Below are 20,141 nucleotides of genomic sequence, written 5' to 3'. Positions count from 1 at the left end.
ATGAAATTTTCCAATCCAAATTACTGGGCGGCACGGTGGCCCAGTGGTTAGCACTGCTGCCTCACAGCGCCAGAGACCCGGGTTCAATTCCCGACTCAGGCGACTGACTGTGTGGAGTTTGCACGTTCTCCCCGTGTCTGCATGGGTTTCCTCCGGGTGCTCCGGTTTCCTCCCACAGTCCAAAGATGTGCAGGGCCAGGTGAATTGGCTATACTAAATTGCCCGTAGTGTTAGGTAAGGGGTAAATGTAGGGGTATGGGTGGGTTGCGCTTCGGTGGGTCGGTGTGGACTTGTTGGGCCGAAGGGCCTGTTTCCACACTATAATGTAATGTAATCTAATCTAATCAAACAAACCGCTTCTTTATCCAGGGAACTCTGAATGATTATAGTTAGGTCATCTGCACTGTGATCCCCTCTACTATTTTAACACCCTCGGATGAAAACTGCCAAGTCAGGGTTTGTCACACTTAAGTTCTGTTAATTTCCTCATTCTCAGTGTTTTACTTATGTTAGTTTTATTCACTTTCTGTTCCTGATCCACTATTTCCTCAGGATTTACTCAAGCTATCCTCCTTTTGCTACTGTAAGTATTAAGGCAAAATAATTATTCAGCATACAAACCAAAGAATTGCAGATGCTGGAATTCAGAAACAAACAGAAATTATCAGAAAAACTCAGCATTCTGGCAGCATAAGTAGAGAGAAAGCAGAGTTAACATTTCTGGTCTGGCGAAGAAGCGTCACTGGACCCAAAATGTTCAGTCGTCTTTCTCTCCATAGATGCTCCATAATTCTACTTAGCTTTACCAGCAACTTCTGTAATTATTTTACATGTCTGCCATTTCCCCAAAGTTAGATTAGATTACTTACAGTGTGGAAACAGGCCCTTCGGCCCAACAAGTCCACACCGACCCGCCGAAGCGCAACCCACCCATACCCCTACATTTACCCCTTACCTAACACTAGGGACAATTTAGCATGGCCAATTCACCTGACCTGCACATCTTTGGACTGTGGGAGGAAACCGGAGCACCCGAAGGAAACCCACGCAGACACTGGGAGAACGTGCAAACTCCACACAGTCAGTCGCCTGAGGCGGGAATTGAACCCGGGTCTCTGACGCTGTTATTGACCATGTCCTCATTTTCAGTCTTTAGTGGGCCAGTTTTGCTCCTGACCACCCACTTTCCCTTTGTAACTATAAAATGTATTCTTATTCAATGTGATAACCCTTGCAAGTTTCCTTTATTATAATAATTTTTAGTAGCTGTTTTCAACTGCTTTATGGCCATTTGTTCACCTTGCTATCTTTCTCAGTCGGCAGATCTGTGCTCCTTTTTGCATTTTTGTAAGCCCTTTTTAGTTTGTGCCATCCTTACCTCTTTGTAGAGGAAACATTATCTTTCTGAATGCTGAAATGACTTGGGATGAAAAGACAGCTATTGCCAGTGTGAATGTCAAAGAACAAAGAAACTTATAGCAGAGGAACAGGCTCTTTGGCCCTTCAAGCCTGTGCTGGTCCAGAACCTCTATCTAAATCTGCCTATTTTCGAAGGATCGGTATCCCTCTGCTCCCTGCCCATTTGTGTACCTCTCTAGATACATCCTAAATGACGCTATCGTGCCCGCCTCTACTACCTCTGCTGGCGACGCGTTCCAGGTACTGTTATGACACTGCAGTGAACCCTCTGCTAATTAAATGAAACACCAAGAAAAGCACACTTCTCCTCGTAATATGTTAAAATGTGTGACATAGAACTGCCAAATTTCACTATTTAAAGAAAATAATGTCAATTTATTCCTTAACTCTAAAAGTGAACATTAAACATCAACTATTTACAACTCTAAGCCTCCTTTCTCTTAAATATTTGTTATCTACTTCTAACTCTATAACAACATGCTGTTCCAATAAAAACCTGTATTAAAATTACATCAATTTAATTTCAAAACTACACAGCAGCTGTAGTCCCTGGTGTCCTGCTTCATTCGGCTGAAGATCTCCCTGCGTGTCTTCTATCTTTTATTGCAAAGATGTTTCATGTGAAAAAGGTACCTTTGATAGAGAGTGATATGAATGGCAGTCTCTCAATTGTGCTTTACTCTGTCTAATTTTCAAAATGCCTGCTGCTTTATACCCCAAACATCAGGTTGACAAAAACAACAAACTCAAACTAGATTGGGTTTTATTTTCCTGGGTCATAATTTAAACTGATTAGCTAAATTCGAATTGTTGTCAACAGGTATCCATTTCATAGCCAAATATTACATATTACATATTTTCAATTTTTCAGTACACTCTGAGACTGTTAGCTAGTCATATGACAGGTTCGTGTAAGCTCTGTAAGCTTCGTAAGTGCAAAACAGCATTCATCCTTAAAGGTACAGTACACGCCTTCGACTTCATAACACCTCTCTTCCCCCCCCCCCCCCCCCCCCCCCCCCCTCCCCCCAAGAACAAAATGAAGATGGCTTCATTTTTTGTCTAATTAACCCCATTACTGTGATATACAGTATCTAAGCTCATATTAATTTGTGCACATATATATATGTATCTGTTCAATCTTATCAATATTTTATGCTTTAAATCTGATAATGCATCTGCTATCATATTTTTATGACCTGCAACATGTACAGTTTGTTCATTAAAAGTCTGTAACATAAGACTACAATGAAATAGTCTTCTATTCTTGTCTGAGTGTAAGAGGATTATGATTCATGTATACAACTGTCTGTGACATGTTGTTCTTCTCAAACGTTAAAATGTTGCAAGGCCAGTACCAAACTCAATAATTCCTTTTCGATGGTAGAGTATTTTCTCTGGTGGATGTTGAGTTTCTTTGAAAAGTAGCTAATTGGCTGTTCAATTCCATTATCATCATCCTGTAGCAGAACAGCTCCAACTCCTATATCACGAGCGTCAACTGCAACTTTGAATGGTGTGAAAGTTTTTGAAAAAATATTTTTCAAAAGTTTTTTGTAGTTAAGACTGATGTGGTTAATAGTACTTTTAAATTGTCAAATACCTCCTGGCACAATTCTGTCCACAGAAGTTTTTTGTACTTAAGTAAACCTGTTAGCGTGTCATGATGCTTCTGAAGTTTGGAACAAACTTCCAGTAGAATCCACTTAGTCCCAAAAATCGAAGCACCTCTTTCATCAAGGTTAGTAGAAATTTCTTGAAACCTTCGTCTTTGCGTTCCTTGGGGTCAACCTTCCATGATCAATATTATGGTCATAGAGTCATGGAGATGTACAACATGGAAACAGACCCTTCGGTCCAACCCATCCATGCCGACCAGATATCCCAACCCAATCTAGTCCCACCTGCCAACACCTGGCCCATATCCCTCCAAACCCTTCCTATTCATATACCCATCCAAATACCTCTTAAATGTTGCAATTGTACCAGCCTCTACCACATCCTCTGGCAGCTCATTCCATACACGTACCACCCTCTAAGTGAAAAGGTTGCCCCTTAGGTCTCTTTTATATTTTTCCCCTCTCACCCTAAACCTATGCCCTGTAGTTCTGGACTCCCTGACCCCAGGGAAAAGACTTTGCCTATTTATCCTATCCATGCCCCTCATAATTTTGTAAACCTCTATAAGGTCACCCCTCAGCCTCCGATGCTCCAGGGAAAACAACCCCAGCCTATTCAGCCTCTCCCTGTAGCTCAGATCCTCCAACCCTAGCAACATCCTTGTAAATCTTTTCTGAACCCTTTCAAGCTTCACAACATCTTTCCGATAGGAAGGAGACCAGAATTGCACACAATATTCCAAAAGTGGCCTAATGATGCAAGAACGTCAGCTCTGCCTTTGCAGATTCTGTTTTCTTTAAGAGAAGCAAAACTGGTAATAAACTTAATCGTTTAAAGACCTCTGCCAACTGTACCGTGTGATCTTACCATGACTCATGTACCATCACTACATCATCCAGATAGACCATGCAGGTTGTTAACCCAGCCACAACTCTGTTCATGAGTCTTTGGAATGTAGCTGGTGTGTTCTTCATTCCAGATGACATCATTTTAAATTGATGTAGCCCATTTGGAGTTACAAATACAAAACTTCTTTCATATTCTCTGATAAAGTTGCCTGCCAATAATCATGCAGTAAGTCCAACTTTGTGATGTAACTGGCTTGTCCAACATTCTCTATACAGTCCTTCAATCTTGGTACTGGCTATGAGTCCGATTTTTGTTACAACATCGACCTTCCAATAGTTCACATAAAATCATTGAGTCCTGAGAGGTTTGGGAACTAACGACCAGCGAACTCTACTCACTCTGATTCGGTTCGATGATAACTTCGTTGAGCATCGCATCCACTTTCTTCTGGTCCTGTGGCTTTGAAAGGATTAAGCCTGTAGGGGTGTTGTTTTATTTGAACAGCATTTCCTACTTCTATCTCATGCACAATAGCATTAGTCCTCCCCATCTTAACCTTTCAACTGCGTTCTTTGCTTCCAAGACAGTTCACTAACTTAGACCCACTCCTCCATGTTGTTTAACGTATTTTGAGGCACATCACACTTCATGACACCTGGATTTGATTCCTCACTCTGCGGGACAGTAATTAACACTTGTTTCTCTAGTTCCCTGTCTCTCTTATAATGTTTCGACATATTCACATGACACACCCAATACAGCTTTTTCCGAAACGGCGTCTTTACCAGATAGTTTACCTGATTCAATTTTTTCTCAATTTGATAGGGAACACTAAGCCTGGCTTTGAAGGGATCTCCTATCACTGGTACCAATACTGATATGTCATCCCTTTGGTAAAACGTCCAAATTTTAGAGTTTTTATTTGCCACCTGCTTCATTCTATGCTGTGCCCTCTTTAGGTGTTGTTTAGCGCACTCACCTCCCGATTTGATCTCTCCTTCACCTCCGATACATAATCCAAGTGTTAGATCTCCGACTTCGGTCCTGTCAATTTCTCTTTAATTAATTTCAAAGGCCCACTTATTTCATGTCCGACTACTAACTGAAAGCGAGTAAACTGAGTAGATTCATTTGGGTAATCCTGACAGTATGCTCTTAACATGTTCTTCACAGTCTGATGCCACCTTTCCAAAGCTCCCTGGAATTTAGGATGGTACACACATGATTTAAAGTGCTGCCTGCCTAAGCTATCCATGGCTTACTTAAACAGCTGAGCAGTAAAATTAAACCCTTGGTCTGATTGAATCTCTCTGGGTAGCCCATACTGCGTGAAGAAAGTTATTAACTTCTCTACCACCTTTTTTGCTTTAATACTCTGGAAATCTGGTAGACACATCCATTATAGTTAGCAAGTACTGGTTCTCATTTATAGTTTTCGGGAGGGGACGGACACAATCCATCATAACCCACGTGAAAGATTTGTTGAATGCAGAATTAGCAACAAAGGTGCTGGTTTTATTACTGCCTATGGCTTTGTGGATAGGTTTACACAGATCCAGTCTGTGATTTGGACATATTTGAACAGATTTGGTGTATGAAAGATCCAGCAGAATTAAACACATGCCGATTCATGTCCTAGATCTTTAAATGAAACGTAGGTTACTTGTGGTTGATTAAATTAAAAATGAGAGAAATCGTTCTTCAGATTGTGACAAGTCCTGGGTTCAAATCCCGGATGAGCCCCCACTGTAATGACACAGTGGCGAACCCTTCTGCTAATTAAATGAAACACCAAGAAAAGCTCACCTTGCCTCATAATCTGTTAAAATATGAGTGGCAGAATACCCACATTCCACTATTTAAAGGAAGTAATATCAATTTATTCCTGAACTCTAAAAATGAACATTATACAACAACTATTTACAACTCTAAGCCTCCTTCGTCTTAAATGTTTCTAACAGCCTCTTAACTGTGTAACAATATACTGTTCTAATAAAAAACCCATATTAAAATTGCTTCAACTTAATTTCAAAACTACACTGCGGCTGTCGTCTCTGGTGTCCTCCTTTCAGCTGAAGATTTCCCTGGGTCATCTTCTGTCTTTTACTGCAATGATGTTACATATGAGAAGGGTACCTTTTGATAGAGAGTATTTTGAATGGCACTCTCTCTCAATGGCAGTATACTCTGTCTAACTTTCAAAATGCCTGCTGCCTTATACCCCAAATATCAAATCATATCATTGAATCAAAAGTTGACAAAAACAATAAATTCAAACTCTATTGGGTTTTAGTATCCTGGGTCATAATTTAAACTTGCTAAATTTGAAATGTTGACAGAACAGCAACCAAAACTTGGGTATCAATTTCACAGCCAAATGTTACATATTTTCAATTTTCCAGTACACTGAGACTGCTAGCTAGTCATATATGACAGGTGCAAAACAGCATTCACTTTCTTTTAAAGGTACAGTATGTATCTTCAACTTTGTAATAGTACCCACCACCCTCTATGTGAAGTACTTTGTGCGCATATTTCCCTTAAACTTTTCCCCTCTCAACTTGAATTAAGTTCCCCACTCTCAGGAAAAACTTCTTGCTATCCACTCTCTATATCTCTCATGATTTTGTAGATCTCTGTAATGAATTGATAAATACAAATATGTCGAGAGTTAAATTTCACTCTTGAGGGCTAAATGGAGTGTTGCTATTTAAGCTCTAAAATGGTTGTACTTGTATAGTAGAGTCATACAGCCTGGAAATAGCCCCTTCAGTCCAACTCGTTCATGCTGGCCAAGTTTTCTAAACTAACTTAGCCTTCACTTCACAGAATAGAATGTAAAAGCGCGCTATTTGGCCCATTGATGAAGAGCATCCTACCCAGAACCAACCACCTACCCTATCCCCTGTAACCTTGCATTTCCCAACCAATGTGGCCTAACCAATGTCTTGAACAGCTGCAACATGACCTCCCAACTCCTGTACTCAATACTCCGACCAATAAAGGAAAGCATACCAAATGCCGCCTTCTCTATCCTATCTACCTGCGACTCCACTTTCAAGGAGCTATGAACCTGCACTCCAAGGTCTCTTTGTTCAGCAACACTCTCTAGGACCTTACCATTAAGTGTATAAGTCCTGTTAAGATTTGCTTTCCCAAAATGCAGCACCTTGCATTTAACTGAATTAAACTCCATCTGTCACTTCTCAGCCCATTGGCCCATCTGGTCCAGATCCTGTTGTAATCTGAGGTAACCCTCTTCGCTGTTCTTAATTTGTGCCAAATTGAGTTATTTGCATGGAGAGTCACCTGAGAAGAAAAAGTTGCAATTTTAAAACACGTTTTGCTTTATACCTTTCATTACTGATTCAGCTGTGGATATCAGAGGTGTGAGCAATGTGCAAAATTGTTGTTGTGGACCTGACCATTCTATGATTAAATATTTGAATTATCTTTCACTATATTGATGTCTGTATTGTAATCCTTGAATTCCAGCAACAACTCTTTCCTTCTGGAATCACTATGCACATGATAACTTGCTTTTGTTTATCCATTTAAATTAAAATATTAATTTTAACTTCAGAGTTCTGAAGAAGGGTTTCAAAATGTTGACTCTACTTTCTCTCCACAAATGGCGACAGACCTGCTGAGGTTCTCCCAGGAATTTCTGTTTTTGCATCTGCAGTTCATAATCTTAGATCACTGATAATCATTTATTTGCTTTCAAATGTCATGGCCTTTGATATCATTACAGTCGACACATGGGAAAATTTGCTCCAGTAAGGATTTTCCAACATTTAATTATTCTCATAGGTATCAGTGCTTGCTTGCTTCACTGGTTTGCTGTTTTCATTAAATATTAAACATTTGCCGTTCCAAGTTGTTGTTCTTTCAAGCACATTTCACTAACACAAATTTGCTATAACACAATTAATGAATTGGGGACACTCTCAAAAGCATGAAGTTTTAAAGCGTGTTGGTTTTAATGTGATTCTGGCCCCATTAGTTTAAATGGTGCGGGTATTACACGATTTTCTTATAACATGGGATTGCATGAGTACGGAACTACCGCGTTATAGCAGAACTGACTGTAAAGCCAAAAGATTAAGATCGATCTTGTAAACAATACCTTATATAAATAATATACAATTATTGCTCTTATAGTAGAAAACTGCACCAGTTGGAACATGCAGTCTCATTTAAGGTGTTGCTGGAATCAAGATGTTGTTGATTTCTGGTTGCAAGAAAACCAGAGAGAGAACTAGCGGAGGGGTGTTTAGATGTTTGTATAGTGCCACTTAAGCAAAATCTAGCACAGTAAAAGAGAAGTGTCAAAGCTGTCATTTGAAAGCCTGTTTTCTTTCTGCTTTATAAATTCAATATTATATTTCTATAATTGGACACTGGAATCCTCAATAAGTTATGATCTTTTGCATTTATCAAGTTAATGTGTACATTCCCAAAAGCCAAATCAAGCAATTATCTTTAATTAATATTTAAAAAATTAAAGTTGATGTATTGACTTAATCTTAATGATTTGAAACCTTCTTCTGGTGAAACTAGTTATGAATCAGTTGTGTATTTTTTATCTGCATTTGTGCCCATTTAAAATAGGGTTGAGTCTTCTCATGCTCCTCTTTGTGTATGATTGCTTCGATCTATCATTATCTGGAGAAGTTAATCTAATCGATTGGGGTTAACAAGATCTTGGTCCAAAGCTGCATGGCTCATGCAGCAACCAGGCTGTATGCTTACAGATGACACATTAGCCTCTGCAGTTTTGACTGAATGAATGAAGTGCAGTTAGGATTATAGAAACAGAAATTGATGGGAAAATAGGCAGGTGTTGCAGCATCTGTCTCAAGAAAGCAAAGGCAACATTCAGTTCTTAAGAAGGGTCACTGGACCCAAAATGTTAGCTCTGCTTTCTCTCCATAGGTGCTGCCAGACCTGCTGAGTTTTTCCAGCAACTTTTGCTTCATGTTTCTGACTTCCAACATACAAGTCATAGTATTGTAAAGCACGGAAACAAACTCTTCAGCCTAACTCATCCATGCCAACCAGATATCCTAAATTAATCTATTCCTGCAGTTTGTTTTTGTTTACTGCAGACAGGATTATGTTATAAGTCCTTCTTACAAGGAGAACTGAGAACTTATTATTAGCAATAACTTTTTCAGAGAAGATGTAATGTATTAGTGGAAAGTAGGGAAGATGTCTGTTTGGATGGATTCAATCACAACATTGGAGTGCTTCGATGTCTTGGGACTTGTGTTAAAGCAAAATCTATGTTGAAAGAACTAAGAAACAGGATTGCAAATGATATTGTTCTGTGTGTATTGCAGACCACTAGGGTGAAACAGATGAGAAGTTCAGTGAAATCTGAAGAAGCCTTTTGGATAATCTCTATAGGATAATACCTAGCAATGCTTCTGAGACTAAAGTGTTTTGAAATCTAGCAAGGCGATACGTAATGTTTGATTTAGGTTTTTGGAAATGAACTGGTGAGAGTAGTAGACACATCAAAACTAATAATCATTAAAAAAAAAACCAAATATGAGAAATAAACTCCTGATCCTTTGCTTTGTCAATGAAAGAATTAATTACTTTGGAACATTTTAAAATCCACACCTGGTTCTGATTTGGAGACGCTGGTGTTGGACTGGGATGAACAAAATTAAAAATTTCACAACACCAGGTTATAATCCAATAGGTTTATTTGAAAACACTAGCTTTCGGAGCGCTGCTCCTTCATCAGGTGGTTGTGAAGAATAAGATTGTAAGACGCAGAATTTATAGCAAAAGTTTTGGTATAATGTTTAAATGCTTATTCGGAACTGCTGACTCTGGTGGATAAACATTTTGAGAGCATGATTTTTTTCTGTTTTTCAGAACCTCTAGAAATATTTGCTGAAGTGATTTATTCTGGAAAGTTTGAGTACTCTGGATTTTTAAACCCAGATTTCTTCGTGTCTGAGCCAAAGGCTCAGGCTTTATCAAAGAGTCCTCATGTTGTTTGGTTTTAGTCTATGCAAAGTCCTGCAGATTTCAAAATACTTTCACAATGAAATCAAAAATAGAAGTCTAGCAGCCATAATTTCATCCTTGGGATGACTATTTAAATATTTGTACCGTATTTTAAAGTAAAAATGTTAAATTTGTTCAATTGTAATGTTTATGATTGCAGGAATGGTGGACCCATCTGTGGTTGAATGAGGGCTTTGCTTCCTGGATTGAGTATCTCTGTGTTGACCACTGCTTCCCAGAATATGACATCTGGACCCAGTTTGTATCTGCTGACTACACACGAGCTCTGGAACTTGATGCTCTTGACAGCAGTCATCCAATTGAGGTAGGCTAATTCCACCCCCCTGAGTCCTTGGATGTTATGTGGAGATGCACGGATGCTTTTAAATTGAATCCTGTGCCGAACCAGGACCTGTCATCAATTGTAGGATCTGTGTTTTAATTAAGAACAGTTGTCAGAACGTCAACCTTTATAGCTTAATTCTGTTTAAGAGCTCCATAAGAGTAATGGTTTTGTGGTTACAGTATTCAGAAGTTCTGTCAATGTTTTTGTTTCTTTCCTGACAATTTCTGTCTCCTGTCCCATCTGTGATAAAGGTGCTGACTTTTATGGCAAGCTCCCATAGGCAACAGCTGCCATACAGTATGTTGCCTAACTAGTAAATTCAGGAAATCTGTTTAAGTGGGCAGGTTGTCTGATTGTACCTTCTCCTGGACTTATTGACAGTAACATATATGTGTACTTGCTAACGAAGATCAAGTGGTGATCAGGTTTGAGAACTCTGACTAAAAGTTCCCAGTCCAGGGATACTGAGCCTAGTTGTTTTTTTTTCAATTGTCTGACAAAGATAGATATGAGATTTTGCTCAAATTTTCTCTGTTATTTGGTTCAGTTACTATTAAGTATAGTACTCAAAGTTGAGTGCACCTTCACACTTTTGCTTTGGCCATGTAGTGTCACAAATATTAATTGCAATGTAAATGTTTTAGACAGTGATTCCATGATTAAGATTTAATATGGGAAACTGTTTATATTCATGTTTTGGCCTTTTTTGCATATCCACTGCACATTGGTTCCAATCCTATGAATTAAGTTATTTTTCATTGCGAAATCAGTTTCTTTGCTGAAAGACCATCAAATAAGCAGAATAAGGTAATTTTGAGCACATCAATGAACCCAATACACATCACCACTGAAAAATAAACTGCAAGATTCTGCTGAGAAGAGTATTTGCTCTTGAAATATTTTATCACCAGTAAGTCAAACTAGTATTTTAATCACCATTAAAATTTCAAAAAAAAACCAAATTTAAAAAATGAAATTGGTCATGCGGCAATTGTGAAAAGAACAGTAGACATTTCAGGTTGATCAACTTCCATCAGAGTTAGAGTTTTTAATCCAGTAGACAAAGAAGCAATCAGAAAGACAAAGGAGAAGGTATGACTTATTCCTCACTCTTCCCTTTGACTTAGTTTGTGTCCAGAGAATTAGCAACAATGTTCACAACATAACCCACAGCCTGTTACAGCTACCTTGACTACATTTCCTCACAAACCGCTTCCTGTAAAAACGTCATTCCATCTCCATCGCATTTTTTCCAATAATGCTATCTTCCACAGCAGTGCCTCTGACATTTCTTCTGTTTTCCTCCCACCCCCCCACCTCCACCCCAATTAGTTTAAAAATCCTGATGGAAAGTCATCAACCTGGATCTCTCATTTATCTCCACAGTTGCAGTATGACCTGCTGAGCATTTCTAGAATTTTTCTTGCTAGGTTGTTCTTTTTTTTAATGTGTATTTCATTTGAATGGTACTTATGGAGCAATTCATGCCTCATTTAGACATATCTGTTGTTTCTTCACTATGTCCATTGCAACACTTCTTGATTGTCGCATTATGAAATCTCCAACCTATCTCAGACCTTCTCATTTGTTTTTCCTTTCCCCTCCCCTTCCCATGAGCCTAAAAACCTTTGCATTTCTCTCTCTCTCTTAGGAACTCTTGCTTCTCTCTACATGTGTTGCCTCACCTAAATATTTCTAGCATTTTTCTTGTTTCAAATCTCAGAAACTGGAAGGGTATGAGATCAGGCGATGGAGACATGATCCAAGCCTTTGCATGAAAGTAATTTATTCTCTCCTAACTTTTAAAATTCTATTTTAAATCTTTGTGCCCAGATTTATAAACAGAAATGTCGACGTAGGATCTTGACTTCCATGTATTTGACATCTTGGTTTATTAACTGGTAGACCCATATACCGATCACCTACCATTAAAAACACAATAAGGTTGGTTGTTAGGAATACTCATATGCAGAGTTCCAACCACACAGCAGCAGGTTGGTGAAATGACGGACTTTTATTTCAAGGTCCAGGAAGATTTTCTTGAATTTCCTTTCATCCCAAGTTGTTAACACCACCTGTAAAACCAGTTTCAAAAGTTAAACATCTTTCTCAACCAGCATGAGATATTCATGTAATCCTAGTAATTTACAGAATCTGGAATCCCTGAACTTCAGGTTAAATTAAAACTTGGGCATTGCTTTATCTTTGGTTAAAGTTGAAGGTAACACTTTTAAACAATTTTCATCTCTGAATTGAAGCTAACTTCCCTTGAATCCACACAATAGACATTAAAAAGTCTGTTCAAACTTCCTGCTATGTTACATTGTTAAATTGAAGTAAATATTATTTTAAGGAGAGATAGTAGTATGTTGACATTATTTAAGGCACGCTGGGTCATATACTAACTTTAGAAACCTACGATTGTCTTATCACAGCATCAAACTGTTGTTGAATGAATTGAGAATTTACCTTATCCAGGAGTCTATCCCATGCAGTACTCTAAGTTCCAACATGCAATAGTGCTGGATGTGTCCTTTACCCATTTATATTTATCCTCTTGTCTTTCATTTACGCTTTAATTTAAAATAGTGTTCCAAGTGTATTTTATATTTAAATATATTATGTGTCTCCTATGGTGTTTCCTCTCTTAAGGATTTGATCTCCTTTAAAGATTGAAGAGTAAAAGTTGTCAAATTTATCTCCATGTTTCAGTCTTCTGACATAAATCAGTATTATGGTTTTCTCATACCCCCACTTCCTGAGCTCTGATTTGGTGTGACTTCTTCTGATGTAATATTATTGTGTCCTAGAAGTGGCCATAATTTATGACGCAGCATGACATCATTTGTCAGATCTTGAGATGTTTCTAGTGAGCAATTTTGGAGAACGATATACAGCAGCTGAGAAACTGATGTCTAACAAATATAGTTTCTTCCTTTCTACATATTTATGATTCTTTAAATTACCTCCAAAAAGCATTTGATTTGATGTGATCAATCCATGGTGTAAGTATACCTAAGCACTTTTTTATAGCGAGCATACTTGCATAAGCATACACTGTTTAGGCTGCTCCCGTTATGGCTCAATGTTTAAAGGTTGCAAACAAAAAGCATTAAAAGTACAATGTATTTTTTAAAGGTCACAGTAGGACATCCTGCAGAAGTGGATGAAATATTTGATGCAATTTCTTATAGTAAAGGAGCATCAGTAATTCGAATGCTGCACAATTATATTGGGGATGAGGTAAGACTTCTAAAATACAAATTAATGGTGTATGTGGTACTAGCACTGTGATCTAATGAGAATCAGTGTTTAGGAAGCTTTCAAATGTATACAATTTGAACTTGTTCAAAAATGTAGCTTGTTTTGATTGTATGGAAATTCTACATTGGTTCTAAAACACAAATATCTATCACTAACAATACAATGTATACCATGGGAGAAAGTAAGAACTGCAGATGCTGGAGATCAGAGTCAAAAGGTGTGGTGATGGAAAAGCGCAGCCGGTCAGTCAGCACCTGAGGAGCAGGAAAGTCGACTTTTCGAGCATAAGCTATTCATCTTGATGAAGAGCTTATGCTCGAAACGTCGAGTCTTCTGCTCTTCGAATGCCATCTGACTGGCTGTGCTTTTCCAGCAGCACACTTTTTGACAATGTATACTGGAGCCCCATTTCCTAATGGACTGTTGCAGGGAGGCAGTTATCAATAATTATCTTTACCCCGTACTCCAATTTCAGGTTCAACTGTGGCTCAGTGGGTAGCGCCTTTGCCTCTGACTTAGATAGTGTGTTATTAAGTCCCACTCTGGATACCTGAGTATGGAATCTGGGTTAGCTTTCTGTTGCAATCCTGAGAGAAAGCTGCACTGTCAGATTTCTCACACCTGGAACAAAATGATATATCTGCCTTTAGATAGACATCCAAGATTCCTTGGTGTGATGCAGAGAAGAGTAGGAAAACTTTCTGAACTGATGAACATTTACAACTCAAAGCAGCAACTAAAACATGATCTGGTTATTTAACACTCTACTATGATTAGGACCTTGCTGTGCACAATTGAACTGTTGTTTCCTCATGACAACATTGACGACACTTCAAAATTAGCCAATTGACTGTGAGGTACTTTAAAATGAAGACCTGAAAGACGTTATATGAATCTAATTTTTAAAAATGTTAAAGCAAAGAACAAATATGCAAATACAGTGTGTTCTGGAGCTACTTAGTGCAACAGTCATTTATCTTCAGAGGAAAAGCAAGTTAATGTTTTGGATTTATGCTGTTCACCAGAACTGAATTCTGCTGAAAGGATTGTGTCTGCAACACAAACTTCCTTTTCCTATTTATTGAGTACTTTGCCATGTGTTTTGTTTTTATATGACTTCAGGTTTAAGTTCATAACTGTAGTAAGGGTTGAACACCCATTCATTGAGCTGCCCTACATCCAAACAAATCCTCTTGTCTAATTTTAAAATGTATATCTGTTTTGAGGGCATGGGTTGAATGTGAATGAGAGATCCCGGGAGGTGATCAGAAGGCTGTCATCTAGTCAGGACCTAATGTCATGAGGGAAGTCAAACAGTTACCAATGCATCAAAATGCCTCAATCCAACAAGAACCTTAATTTTCCCCTGACCTAGACACAATTTACTTTTCTTGTGAGATTTTAGTTTGTTTTTAAGCAGAAGTATTAGCTGTTGGGATCTTCTGTTATTGCATTCAAGCTACAGCATTGATCCAAATGAAATCATTGCAAAGTTATTTTCAAATAATTTGCAATTGATAATATTTAGTGATTCCACCAAATGGGCAAGTTTATCTTAGCACCTTATGTTGTTACTATATTTGTCTGTCTTGAACAGATCTCTGGAGTTTTAAACCATTCTTGTTTACCTGATTTGTGAGGCAAAGATAATTAAAATAAGAGATCTCTTACATTCATTGCCACACTTTTGACTGCTGTGATTTTACACAAACCATATTTACAGGACGAGACTGTTTAATCATAGGCCTTTTTACACAGCACGTGCAAAGAGTAAAATGCGGAAAAGCTATGATTCTAGTGCATGAAGATGTGGGGCATTTGAGTGGGCAGACAAAAGGAAGGAGCTTGTAATCTGGTGATTATCATCTGCATTTCTGGAGAATTCCAAGAAATAATGAATAAATATCACTTATCAGAATTCCTTAGAACTAGCAAGGTTTTTTTCGAAAACAACAACTATTCTGCAACCTGTTGTTACATTGCACAATTGTAATGAAAGATAAAGTACAGATCCTCCCCTTTGTCCTTTATCACTTGTGGACATCAAGCTATATGATGAGTTATTTGAACCTGAAAGTTTCGTAATAAGATCTTCATGTCCTACTTCACGTAGGTGGGCCCAGTTGCATCAGGCCTTGTGCAGGAGTTCATACAACTCGTAGTTTATCTGCAAGTCATGGCAGTGGGCTGAGGAAAAAAATAAACCCTTCAAGGTCAAGTTACAATTCTTTCCACTTTCCTTAGTTGTTTTTGCAGAATTTTAAAAGAAAGCATTTTGAACCATTAAATTTAAGAATATTCTCTCTCATTTTTAAAAACTTAATAAATTATATATTCTTGCCATAAAATGGTGAGCTCCTAATTGGGATAAGTAGCTTACCGGGCTGTGTATTGAAACATATTTGGATTCTACCTTGCCTCCTTTTTTCCGCATTAGCCTAGAAATTACTGACTGCGATGTTAGTGTAAAATTGTGTAACAAGTTTGTTTGACACTTCTCCATCTGTCTGATTTTAATGAAGAAATTAACTCTTTCAGAATAGATGAAAAAAATGTCTCACAAGTACATCAATAATATTTGTACACTAAAATTGCATACAATATTTCTAGGCTAATCTAAGCATAGTGGAAAGTGGCTTGGTTGGTCACTGAGGTTGAGCGCAGAAGCATCTTGTTTCAGCACTCAGCCTTGTAAACGCTAAGATTTAAGAATTTGGGGGATGGTTTTTATCCTTGCCCCTTCAAAAATCAAGATGGACATGGTTCTTGTGGAACCATATCATGCATTATTCTTTTAAAGCAAAAATATTTTGACATGTCGAGATTCTGATGCTTAAATAAAAGTGCCAATGTCCAGTCTCTTTTTTTCTTCCACTATCAAAATTGTTTTTAAATCCTCAAAATTTAACACTCAATAGTTGGATCTTGTATATGGAATTTTTAGAAATTTTGTACAATACTGTCATTTTATCCCATGAATATTGATATTTGATATGCAATTGATATGTCACAGTAAGTGATGGGTATAACTGGGGTTATTTTTGGATTGTCTTTGTTAGAAGGCATCTGGCTGATGTACATGTAATCTAATGTTTTATGGAAGAGGGAAGCGAGACTGGAATTTGGATGTCAACTGAATGTTTTATAGTTGGTGCCTCTTCTATTTGAATTGATCAAACTGATTTTAAAAGGAATAACTTGTCAAACTTTTATTTCAGTTTTACTTTAGTTTTAGCTAGGATGCTATTTTGTATTTGCTGCCATAATTGATTTGCTCATTTTATTTTTAAAAATTGTCCTTTTTTACAGGATTTCAGAAAAGGAATGAACTTGTACTTGACAAAGTTTCAAAATAAAAATGCTGCAACAGGTAATTCAAGTTAATTAGAATTGAATAAATTATTTCTGGTAGTTATTCCAGCAGTGGGAATTGTTAGAGTCTTGTCAACATTCTTTTTTTATTAAAAGCAAATTATCCAGTTATTCCTCTGTTTGCAGGACCTGACTGAACAAATTAATAAAACCGTACAGTAAGCACTAAATGGTCATAAATGCTTTAGACTAAGACTCAGGTTGTTTTTGTAATTGGGGTAAGTCTTTGTAAAAAGTTGTCTATTCTGATATCAATGGAAGGGTCTGTTTCCATGCTGTACATCTCTATGACTCTAACTGTTTAAGTGTAGTCATATAGTGCTGGTCATGAAAACCATCAACCAACTGGATTTTTAGCATAATCTAAACAGTGGAGTGCTTTCTCAATCTTTGACACCAGCCTATTTCTTTATGCACTGAGATTTCTGCCTACAGTGAAACAAATGGAATTGTTCTAGAATGTAGGTAGCATTATAACTGACATTATTGGAGAGCTGAGTGAAAATTACAAAGTAAGGTCATATTTGTAAATGATCAATCTCTGTACTTTTAAAATTGCAACATTTAGTTTATCACTGAAAGGGAACTGTGTTCTTAAAGTTGTTTCTCTTACACTCATCAGGGCAGATGCGACAATGCTACATTTTTGAAATGCAGCACAGTGGAATCTGGCTCTGAAACATGAAAAGTTAGCAAGCAGGTGCAAAAAGGAGTTAAGGCAAAACAGAATTTTGGCCTTTATAATTAAGAGGGTTGGGGTAGACTTTGGAGAAGTCTTGTTATAACATTGAGGGCACTGGTGAGGGCACACCTGAGAAAATGTGTGCAGCTTTGGACTGCATATTTAAGAAAGGATATACTGGTAATGAAGGCCAAAGTGAAAAAGAGATTCAGTCAGCTGAATGAAGGGGTTGAGTTACTGCGAACAGCTAAAAGCCCTAGAGTTCAGAAGAATTATGTGTCATCTTATTAAAACCTGCAGAATTCTGAAGGGCTTGGTAGGGTAGGCGTTGAAGATATTTTCACTAGTTCGGGAATTTTTAACTAGGGTGTTGTTACAGAATAAGGGGACACCCTATTTGCAGTGCAGCCTCACAGTGCCAAGGACCCGGGTTTAATTCCAGCCTCGGGTAACTATCTGTGTGGAGTTTGCACATTCTTCCTGTGTCTGCATAGGTTTCCTCCGGGTACTCCAATTTCCTCCCACAGTCCAAACATGTGCAAGTTGGGTAGATTAGCCATGTTAAATTGCCCCTAGTGTCTAGGGATGTGCAGTCTAGGTGGGTTATCCATAATAAATGCAGAGTTACAGAGATAGGGTAAAGGGGTGGTCTAGGTGTGATGCTCTTTGGAGGGTCGGTGTGGACTAAATGGACCAAAGGGACTGTTTCCACACTGTAGGAATTCTATCTGATGATAAAACTGCGATGTGAAGAATTTCTTAACATAGAGACTAATGGATGTCTGGAATTCTTTATCCCAGAGAGTTGTGGTGGCTATATCACAAACTATTTCAAGAGGGGATAGAAGTTTGAAGTATCGAGGAGTTGATGGCTATGAGCTCACACAAAAGATTTGAGGTCTGAGCCAGTTCAGTTCTTATAGAATAGTGGGGAGGGGGGGTGGTGTTAAATGGCCTACTCCTCTTTCTTATGCTCTTATTTCAAAGGGATCAACAATTCAAGATTCAGTCCAGCTTGCAGTTTAGCTCACTTGTAATTACTGGACTCTACCTGTTATTATATACAGTCATCTGAATTCTGCAAGCAGAAATTTGTCTAGATATTGCTCCTTTCTGGAATTAAACTAAAATAGATAGTGGGAGGATGGAATATTGGAGGTTGAGGTACTTTTGATCTTTTGGTTTAATTTTTTTTCCCTCAGAGGACCTGTGGAACTGTTTGGAACAAGCTAGTGGAAAGCCTATTAATGCTGTGATGAGTTCATGGACAAAACAAATGGGATTTCCGCTCATTTATGTTGAAGAAAAACAGGTGTGTTGCTCGACCAGTCATAATGTTAATATCTTAAACAATGTTTGTTCTGAGCAAGTCAGATTCCAAAATGGAATCTGGCTTCATAGATTTTCTTTTAATTTAAAGTGGCAGTCATTTACTGACATATCACACAAAGCTGTAGATTTAATTTGATTAATAAAATGTATTACATAAAATAAATAAAAAAACCAAACCAAGCTCTCGAAATATTTTTTTTAAATGAAAAATTTTAAATACGCAGCAAAACAAAACCCCATATATTCCCCAACACCATCACTTTCTCTCTCTCTCTCTCTCTCTCTCTCCCCCTCTCTCTCCCTCTCCCCCTCCCTCCCTCTCTGACTTTGCTGCTGCTTCTCCATCCCATTTCTGAGAGCTGTGAAGCCTTTTCCTTTGACCACTGTCACAACTGAGAGCCTACTTCCATCTAACTTTAGTCAGGCCCTTTCAAAACAAAACTTTTCAACTACATTAGATTCCCAACAGGCCCTTCAGCCCAACAAGTCCACACCGACCCTCCGAAGAGTAACCCACTCAGTCCCATTTCCCTCTGACTAATGCACCTAACACTACGGGCAATTTATCATGGCCAATTCACCTGACCTGCACATCTTTGGACTGTGGGGAAAAAAACCGGAGCACCTGAAGGAAACCCACGCAGACACTGGGAGAATGTGTAGACTCTACACAGACAGTTGCCCGAGGACAGAATCGAACATGGGACCCTGGTGCTAACCACTGAGCCACCATGCTGCCCTCGATATTCCTCGATACTTCGAAATTCTATCTCGTCTTGAAATAGTTTGTGATACGACCACCACAACTCTCTGGGATAAAGAATTCCAGACATCTACTAGGCTCTATGAGAAAAAATTCCTCACAAGTCAGTTAAATCAAAAACTTTTGCCCATAAATTCTGCTGAGCTAATGACTTGTTATTTTCCCTCTGCGGCTGTAAATCCAAATAGTATAAGTAAACGTCCATTAACACGCCAAGAACCACATACTGGTTTAGAAGCATCATTCTGGATTGTTAATTTTTAAACCCCTTCATAAAAATAGACCAATGTCATATGCCACTGAGTTAAAATCCAAACTCTGGAGAAAAAGGTTTTAATATCTGAACATGTATATGGCAGAGTTGAAATAGACTCAGCGAATCATAAAACATTTGCAGAAAAGAAAGAAGTCAGTCACCCTGTCCTAGTTGTGGTTGTTAAACAGAAGTTCAAGCAGAAATATTTTAC

General features: G+C 38.1%; 1 protein-coding gene across 1 annotated transcript in view; it reads left to right on the top strand.

The window, feature by feature from the left end:
- npepps (aminopeptidase puromycin sensitive) overlaps window positions 1-20,141 on the top strand; it is a 233,198-nt gene that overhangs the window by 151,529 nt on the left and 61,528 nt on the right. The window contains exons 10-13 of the mRNA XM_043674808.2: window positions 10,076-10,240; window positions 13,400-13,504; window positions 16,835-16,895; window positions 18,782-18,891. Coding sequence (XP_043530743.1) covers window positions 10,076-10,240; window positions 13,400-13,504; window positions 16,835-16,895; window positions 18,782-18,891 — 441 coding nt within the window. The remainder of the gene's footprint in view (window positions 1-10,075; window positions 10,241-13,399; window positions 13,505-16,834; window positions 16,896-18,781; window positions 18,892-20,141) is intronic.

Source organism: Chiloscyllium plagiosum, unplaced genomic scaffold (genome assembly GCF_037043375.1).
Source record: "Chiloscyllium plagiosum isolate Xiang-an unplaced genomic scaffold, Cpla_swu_hap1 HiC_scaffold_32, whole genome shotgun sequence".
Taxonomy (NCBI): domain Eukaryota; kingdom Metazoa; phylum Chordata; class Chondrichthyes; order Orectolobiformes; family Hemiscylliidae; genus Chiloscyllium; species Chiloscyllium plagiosum.
The sequence above is the reverse complement of the archived record's forward strand: the minus strand, read 5'-3'. Positions and strand labels throughout refer to the sequence as shown.